General features: G+C 35.2%; 1 protein-coding gene across 1 annotated transcript; it reads right to left on the bottom strand.

Moving 5' to 3' along the window:
* Nucleotides 1-659: 659 nt before the first annotated feature.
* On the bottom strand, nt 660-5,848 carry LOC125421053 (extensin-2-like). Its single transcript, XM_060812196.1, has 4 exons — nt 5,749-5,848; nt 4,793-5,574; nt 1,129-2,213; nt 660-984 (listed from the first exon to the last, which is right to left on the bottom strand). The coding sequence occupies exons 1-3, from the start codon at nt 5,846-5,848 to the stop codon at nt 1,161-1,163; spliced, it is 1,935 nt and encodes a 644-aa protein (XP_060668179.1). The 3' UTR covers nt 660-984; nt 1,129-1,160.
* Between the last annotated feature and the right edge of the window lie 3,834 nt (nt 5,849-9,682).

Here is a 9,682-nt window from a genome sequence, read left to right as displayed (position 1 = left end):
GAAATAGAGGGCCACTCTAACCCATAAACTACAAATATGTATAAATAGCAAATATATATCCATTCTTTTATTTATTTTCTATACCCAAGGTTTTGAAACCAGTTTAACTGAGCCAGAAAAGATTTTTCTATCTAAAAAAAAAAAAAAAAAAGGCAAAACCCCAAAAATATTGTCAGAAGTGGGTTGTGACGCCCTCAAACGAGGAGCAGAACTTGGTCTGGCGCCTTTGACCACAAGGCCACCCTGACCGTGCATTGCTTTTAATTTTTTATTTATTTGTCAATAATGTTGTAAGTTTCTCAAATAAGTAATTTTACTAAAGTATATGTATTATTATTTGATTAATTAATATATCAATATAACATATGAATGGATATATATAACTGGATAAATGAACTTTTTGATATATTAGTATTATTAAATATAAAATAACATATTAGTAGATTAGATGATTATTTACGTCTAAACTGTAAGCTTGATTTCAAGCTGGGAGATTGTTAGTGTGTATATATATATATATATATATGTAGGAACTCATTGCAAAAGCTTCCCAAAAATTACTTTTCTCCAATTTTCTCTTTGATCTCGCATAATAATATTTCTATTTCCTAAAAGTATAAAATGTCACATTCACACTCACAAGAGAAAGCATGTATTAATTCCCGCAAAATTAAATAAATTATACATAGAAACAAATCTTTTTTTCTTTTAATTAATTAATAAACTGACATATAAATCTTATGGATAGTACAAATCAATTAAATTTGAACACATGAGAGTACAAAAGTATAGAAATTAATCACACTGAACAAACTAGACAGGAAATTAAAGCCGCTCAAGCCCAGCTTCATGCCCCTTTACGTCCCAATTCCCTTATTCTTCGCGACATAACTAATAATCAACGAATATTATAAATCATTTGACAAGAAAGAAATGCAGGATTCTTCTTGCACCTGCGATTATTCATTACAAACAACCAGAAACCTGCAAACAAATAGTAAAGAAAGAAAAAAAATTATTAATTACATTGAAATGGATATATATGAAAGAAAAAAAAAAGAAAAAGCGCATCAAATCATTAATCAATATCATTTCATTTTCACACACATTGCCTCACGTAACACTTACATAAATAAAGCAGAAATTGTTGACTAATTAATTTAGTATACAAGGGGAGGTGGAGGTGGTGATTTGTAAAGGTATGGAGGAGGAGGCGATGGGGATGGTGGAGGCGGAGACTTGTAGACGTAGGGAGGTGGTGGTGATGGAGATGGGGGCGGTGGAGACTTGTACATATAAGGAGGTGGTGGGGATGGGGATGGTGGAGGTGGGGACTTGTAAACATATGGAGGAGGTGGTGAGGGAGATGGAGGAGGTGGGGATATGTAGACATATGGAGGTGGTGGTGAAGGAGATGGTGGAGGTGGGGATTTGTAGACGTATGGAGGTGGTGGGGATGGAGATGGTGGTGGTGGGGACTTGTATACATAAGGAGGTGGCGGTGATGGGGATGGAGGTGGAGGTGATTTGTAGACATAGGGAGGGGGTGGTGATGGGGATGGGGGTGGTGGAGACTTGTAGACATAGGGAGGTGGGGGTGAAGGAGAAGGAGGTGGGGGGGATTTGTAGATGTAAGGAGGGGGTGGTGATGGTGATGGTGGAGGTGGTGACTTATACACATAAGGAGGTGGCGGGGATGGTGATGGTGGTGGTGGAGACTTGTAGACGTATGGAGGTGGTGGTGAAGGTGATGGTGGCGGTGGGGACCTATAGACGTAAGGGGGTGGCGGTGATGGGGATGGTGGAGGTGGTGACTTATAGACATATGGAGGGGGAGGTGATGGAGATGGGGGAGGAGATTTGTAAATGTATGGAGGAGGTGGGGATGGAGATGGTGGTGGTGGGGACTTGTAAATATAAGGTGGGGGAGGTGATGGTGATGGAGGAGGTGGTGATTTGTAGTGGTACTTAGGAGGTGGAGGAGGAGACTTATAGTAATGCTTAGGTGGAGGTGGAGGGGAAGGTGAAGGAGGAGGCGGAGACTTGTAGATGTAAGGAGGAAGTCGATGCGGAGATGGTGGTGGAGGAGACTTGTAAACATAAGGTGGAGGAGGTGGAGATGCATAAATATAAGGTTTGGAAGTAGCAGCTACATTGGTTGCCATGAAGCATACTGCCCAAGCATATATCATAAGAGGCCAAAACTTGGCCATTTTTTAGAATTAGAGAGAAGCCCCCAAGTTTAATTCTATGGATATGAAGGCCTAGAGAGTTATATGTGAATGAGAACAAAGGAGGAGGATCACAGTTTATATAGTAATATCCTTTAGTCAGTGCACCATTTGTTTAATAATATTTTGAAGTTTCCTACCTGTAACAAAGACTAGCCTTGAATAAATTCTATTATTTTAATTAATTTAATTCTTCGAACTCTGTCATTGTGTATCCTATGGTGATAGTGGGATCCACGTCGCCTATACAAGGTCCAATATTCATGCATGTGTACAATTTCAAGCTGTCTGACGATGACTAAGACAACCAAAACGAACAATAGTCAACTGGTTTATAAAAATTTTAAAAGAAAAAGAAATTAAAAATTAACCTAAAGTCTTGGAAAACCAAATACGTGAGGAAGTTTGAACTTTTAAGAGGGAGCAGGTTTAATTTAATTAGGTTCCATAATTCCCTTCTGGAATATCTTCAACTGGGAACTTTGAAATAGACAACTTTATAGCTTTCTATCTTTTTGAAAATTTCTTAACTTTTGTTTCTGCTTAATTTCAATCTCAATTTATTCTCATCGGTTAATATATTATGCATTTCGACTTAATAATTTGCTCATTATAATTTATATTGAATTAATGCGTAGTACCAAAAGGTCCAAAGTTGATTAGCAAAAAAGAATGTATGATGTAAATTAAAGTTTGAAAGGGCATGCGTCGCTCAAATATTATTAATTACCAAGTAATTATATATTTTTCTTTTTTGATAATAATTACTTTGTTTTCAATCCCATTGTTTACGTTCTGTTAACTTTATTTTTTCAGTTTTCTTTTCAATTAATTTAGTTTTTGTTTCACAGTTTTCTTTTCAATTAATTCAGTTCTTGTTTCACTTTATCATCTGTAGCAAGGGTGTAGTAATTATGAATTTGTATATTAATAGTAATTAGAACAATCAAAATTTTAAGTATTGCCGTAATTAAAGTCATACCTAAGGTTAGTATAAAAAACCTATGGTAGTTTATATTCCTTTGAAGATGTTACTAAGTATCAAAATATTTATCAAATTTATTAACAGTAAGGGTTAAAATATTATTAATTGACATAATCATATAATCTAAATATAAAAAAATAAATACTTAATGAATAAGTAAAATTAAAAAAAAATCAATTAAATATTTTACAGCATTTACCACATCATTTGGTAAATAAACTTAATGAATATTTTATAAGACTCTAACATTTTTGGAATATTTTATAGTGATAGACTCATGTTCAACATCATGTGCTATGTAATTTGGTGAATATTTTATAACTCTAGTATTTTTGAAATATTTTATAGCAATCGACTTAATTTTTTTTTTCTTTAATTTTATTTTTGTTTAAAGATTGACTTAGAGTATAAGAATATCTTCGATGGCTTTTCCTATTATTAGAACTTTTTGGCCATATTAGAAAGATAGACAACCATTAAAAAAAAAAAAATCTCTGTCAAATTGATGTGGAAAAAAAAAAAAAAGACTTTTTACTTCTAAAAACTCTGTCAAATATTATAAAATTTTTTTCAAAATAAAATTTTCTTTAAACAATTAATTTAAAAAAAAAATAGAATATATATAATTAATTATTAGCCATATATATATTTGTACGTTATTATTGAAAAACAATTTTAAAATGCACTGCATTTAAATTTAGACCATATCATTTTCTACATCATATAAACAATAATTCATATTTATCATTGGAGATACTCTAACATTGAATTGAAACTTTTCCAATAAATTAAATAATTTTTTTTAGTATTTCGAGAATTAGCTAATATGTTCATACTTGTACTTGTGTCATATTCTCAAATTGACCGACGTGAAGAGTGAGAAGCAAAAAAAAAAAAAATCCTTTTGTGAAAACATAGAAGCTCGAGTCTTCTAGTCGTTATTTATTATTATTATTATTATTTTGTCTTTCTTGTAGTTTATTTTTATTTTTTTTACGTATTTTTTATTTTTTAGGGAAAAAAGAAGAAGAGTTTATCGTTCAACTCACGATGAAGGCTACATCGAAGAGTTCGCTGTACGTAAATGAAAATTTATTTCTTTGAGAAGAAAAGCAAAAATAAAAATAATAAACAAATTTTGCCCAATTGATTACAATTCTTTTTTGTTAAATTGATTACATAAATCTTATAGCAGACCTCAAGGAATATATATGGTTTAGGTATCACATATAAACCACAGTCATAATTAAGAACTGTAAATTGTATGCAGCTCCAAAGCAGCATTAAGGCCATGTTATGCATGCCCTCTCAAACAGAGGGTTCTCACTGAATTAAATAAAATCGATGTAAACTATAGAAGACGCCAAGAAAATACTTTGTTTTCCAGCAATTATTTGTTTACCAATCTTTAACCTGCAGCAGAAAATACAAATATTGTTAATTTTATAGTGAAGATAACATTTGTTTAGAAAAAAAAAAGATTGAATTAAGAAAAGAGAAGACATGATAAAAGTGGGGCACTAACATCACACTAACATGAAAAGAATACAAGTAGCTAGAAATGTGCTTAGTAAACAGTTGGTGGTGGAGGAGACTTGTAGTAGTAAGGTGGAAGAGATGGTGAAGGTGGTGGTGATGATTTATAGTAGTATGGAGGTGGGGGCGATGGGGATGGTGGTGGAGGAGAGTTGTAGTAATATGGTGGTGGGGGTGACGGAGATGAGGGGGATGGTGGTGGTGATTTATAGACATATGGAGGAGGAGGCGAGGGGGATGGTGGAGGTGGGGAGTTATAGACGTAAGGAGGTGGTGGTGACTTGTAAACATATGGTGGAGGAGGCAACGGAGATGGAGGAGGTGGGGACTTGTAGATATATGGAGGAGGAGCTGAGGATTGATAATTGTAAGGAGGTGGTGGTGATGGTAGAGGAGGTGACTTATAAATATAAGGAGGGAGAGAAGGTGATGGAGAAGGTGGTGATGGAGTTGGTGGAGGAGGAGATTGGTAAACATAAGGTGGAGGTGGCAATGGTGATGGTGGAGGTGAGGATTGGTGAACATAGGGAGGAGGTGGTGGAGATGAAGAAGGTTGTGGAGGAGACTTGTAGACATATGGTGGTGGTGGTGGTGGTGGTGGTGGTGGAGATTGGTAAACATAAGGAAGAGGTGGCGATGGAGATGGTGGTAGTGGAGATTGGTGAACATATGGAGGAGGAGGTGATGGAGATGGTGGAGGTGGAGATTGGTAAACATAGGACGGAGGTGGGGATGGGGATGGTGGAGGTGGAGCTTGATAAACATAAGGAGGAGGTGGTGACAGAGATGGTGGTGGTGGGGATTGGTAAACATATGGAAGAGCTGGGGATGGAGATTGATAAATGTGAGGAGGTGGCTGTGATGGTGGTGGTGGTGGTGGTGGTGGTGGAGATTTATAGACTTAAGGGGGTGGTGGTGACGGTGATGGAGGAGGTGGTGAGTTTTAGACATATGGAGGAGGAGGCGATGGAGATGGTGGATAAGGAGATTGATAACCGTAAGGAGGAGGTGGGGATGGAGATGGAGGTGGTGGTGACTTATTGTTGATTATCTCCACAATCAGATGATGATGTTGATTATATCTCTCGAGTTCCATATTCCAGTGCAGTGGGATCTCTCATGTATGCTATGGTTTGTTCACATCCAGATTTGGGATATGCAGTTAGTGCATTTAGTAGATACACGGCGAACTTTGGTAAAGAACATTGGAAAACAGTTCAGTGGATTTTCATATACTTGCATGGCTTTTTTGATGTTTTTTTGTAGTTTGGAAGGACTAGAGATGGAGTCATTGGGTATGTAGATTCTGATTTTGCTGGAGATTTGGATAAAAGAAGATCTCTCACTGGGTATGTGTTTACTGTTGGTGGCTGTGCTATTAGTTGGAAAGCTACTTTGCATAATACAGTTGCGTTGTCAACTACTGAGGCAGAGTACATGGCTATTACTGAGGCTTGTAAGGAAGCTATTTGGTTGAAAGGATTATTTGGCGAGCATAGTGATAATTTGCAGATTACCATAATTTTTTGTGATAGTCAGAGTGCAATCTTTCTCATGAAAGATCAGATGTTTCATGAGAGGACAAAGCATAAAGATGTTCGGTATCATTTTGTGCATGATGTTATTGCTTGTGGTGATATTGTTGTTAGCAAGGTGAGTACTCATGATAATCCTGCTGACATGATGACGAAGACACTTCCAGTAGCCAAGTTTGAGCATTTCTGGACTTGGTTAGTGTTCGTTGCTATACTTTGGCTTTTGTGGAAAAGGATGGCAACTTTTATTGAAGATTGGAATTTTGTATTTTTCATTCCTTGTATGGAATTTGTGTCAAGATGGATATTATTAGAATTGGTGACCCGACCCAAAAAGCTCGCGGTGTGACCCGTTTGATAAATTTATTTTGAGAGAAAAAATGGGGCTTTATGGTGGTAACGGAGGTCGTGGGCCGATAGGCCCGAGACCATAGTATTTTCAGATGTATTAGTTTTGCTGCTCTATTTGCTCACCTTTTGTACCAATCTTCATAAATAAAAAGCTTTGCCTCTCTTTGCTCGTGGTTTTTTCGGGTCAAGGGTTTTCCACATAAATTTGTATGTGTTTTGTTTTATTTTATTGTTATTGTTTTTGTTCTAATTTTGTAACACTTATTTTTACAAGGAGAGGGAGGTGATGGTGATTGAGGAGGAGGTGATTTGTATACATAAGGAGGTGGTGGTGATGGTCATAGTGGTGGAGGAGACTTATAGACATAACGGGGTAGTGACGATGGAGATGGAGGAGGTGGTGACTTGTACACATATGGAGGAGGAGGTGATGGAGATGGTGGTGGTGGGGATTTGTAAAGATAAGTTGGGGGAGGTGGTGATTTGGAATAGTACTTAGGAGGTGGAGGAAGAGACTTATAGTAGTATTTAGGAGGTGAAGGAGGAGACCTATAGTAGTATTTAGGTGCTCATGGAGGTGGAGGTGGAGGTGAAGGTGAAGGTGGGGGTGGAGACTTATAGAAGTAAGGAGGAAGTCGTTGTGGATATGGTGGTGGTAGAGACTTGTAAACATAGGGAGGAGAAGAAGGAGAAGCATAAATGTAAGGTTTGTAGTCATCGGTAGCAGCTACATTACTTGCAACCAGGCATACTACCAAAACAAAGAGCAGATAAGGCCAAAAATTGGCCACGTTTCAGCAATGCTAATTGATGAGAAGCCCCTCCACTTCTATTGTGCTATAAGATTGAGGTGTTATCCATGAATGAGTTCAAAGAAGAAGCTCACAGTTTATATAGTAATCCTTTTGGATCTAAATGACACATTTTTAATAACATATGATATTTTTAACTTGTAACCAACACTAAATCAAATTCTAAAAGTTTTGTCATTTATATATTTTAGGTATGGGCCATTGGGGTAATGGGATCCCACTAACATCTGAAAAGTTTCTATCCATGAGTATGTGCTTTGAAGTTTTCTAAAGATGAATAATGCGAAAATGTGTTCAAAATGGTCAAATTAATTAAGCAAATGGGGAATTTATATATATATATATATATATAGGAGAATTCTACGGTGTGGACGGTCCACATGCAGATCATACCTAAAGCGTCGCACTACTAGAATCGAGCTGATACACAATGCAAGTACTGCGTCGCACTAAATAAACAGCGATGCATTTGACGGAGTCGCCAAATATCCTATCGCTAAATATGTAAGACAACGGGCGACGTGTCATAACAGTCGTCTATTAACATTTTTAGAGATGCTCATTTAATTTTTAGCGACGCATACAACAATGAACTTGAAGCAACTCATAAACTAGCTACTCTTTAAAATATTGTCGCTAAAAATCTTCATAAACTGTCGCGAAATATTTGCGTCGCTAAAAATAGATTTTGAATAGCAACTCATGTAGTTTTAGCGACTCATTTTTTTGTCGCCTATTTAGCGACGCATGATGTTTTAGCGACGAATTATATGAGTCTCCTTTTTAGCGACTCTTTTTTAGTGTCTCCAAATTAGCGACGCATCCGTGTTTTAGCGACAAATTATAAGAGTCGTATATTTATGTGTTTTTAAAGACTCATTTTCTCATTTAGTGACATATTCAACAATTAACTTAAAGTGACTCATTGATTTAGCGACACTTTACAAAAAAGTCATTAAAAATTTATTAGCGACATTTTCGTTTTGGGTCACTATATATTTATGTCGCTAAAATGGGAAAAAAATTCTTTTAGCAACATTTTGTGTAGAGTCGTGAAATTTATGAGTCGCTAAATTTATCTTATTATATGTCGTTATATATTTTAGGCGACTTTTTAGTATCTTAATGAGTTGCCATTTCTTTTATATTTTTTTAAATTTATTTTTTTTAATTTTAAAAAATTTATTAAAATATAAAAGTAATTATAATACAAAAAAATCCAAACTAACTTTGTCCAAAATAATTAGAATATAAAAATTTAAAATAAATACTTGTTCATAACAAAACAATTATCAATATAATTAAATATCATCTCATTCATATATTTTTACATATGCCTACTCATTGAGATGGAAGTTGATGTCCTCATGTTGACGATATTACACCCTCATACTGCATATGGAAAAATAAAAAAATTTATAAACACTTATGCAAAATAAATTAATAAAAACTTAATCATTAATAAATTAATTTGTAATTTGGTAAATGAAAATTTAATGAATATTTACCTTCTTAAGATTTGGCGTGGCACATTTCTATTAATTAAAGTGGAAAACACATAAGCAAAAAATAATTAATGAATAAATAAATATTACTTAAAACATAAGTTAATAAATATATGTACCAATTTATTTAGAAGATATTGTTTATCCATATCCCCTCACAGTAATTACGAACATAGCCACTCTCACATTCATCCTCATGATCAGTTTCATCAACACTTGGCAATTGTATGGCAAATGGATTGTGAGCCATTGTAATATCGCCAAGAACATGTTCTTCAACCAATTCTTCTTCAACAAAAGTACAATGTTGTGGTGGAGTTAAAACAACGAACCATCTCGAATCAAGTTGATCTTCAACATAAAATATTTGTTGAACTTGTGAAGCCATGATGAATGGATCAGATTTATATCCAATTTTACTAAAGTTAACACATGTAAACCCCATCTCATCAACTTTCACACCACTGCTGTCAACCCAATCACACTTGAACATTGGAATTCGAAACATAGTGTAATCGATGTCCTATATCTCTCTTATGATCCCATAGTATGCCATCTCAGCTAAAATTAGGTTATTATCCTTAGCACTAGCAAAATGCTCACTTTTGGCAATAACTTTGATACTACTATTCTGGGTGACCCTCTTATTATCCATATTTATAGTGTTGGATCTAATCCCTCTAATGACATATCCTTCATGTTTCGTTACCACCCATTGCGGACCATG

The sequence above is a fragment of the Ziziphus jujuba genome, chromosome 10, assembly GCF_031755915.1.
Source record: "Ziziphus jujuba cultivar Dongzao chromosome 10, ASM3175591v1".
Lineage (NCBI taxonomy): Eukaryota > Viridiplantae > Streptophyta > Magnoliopsida > Rosales > Rhamnaceae > Ziziphus > Ziziphus jujuba.
The sequence above is the reverse complement of the archived record's forward strand: the minus strand, read 5'-3'. Positions and strand labels throughout refer to the sequence as shown.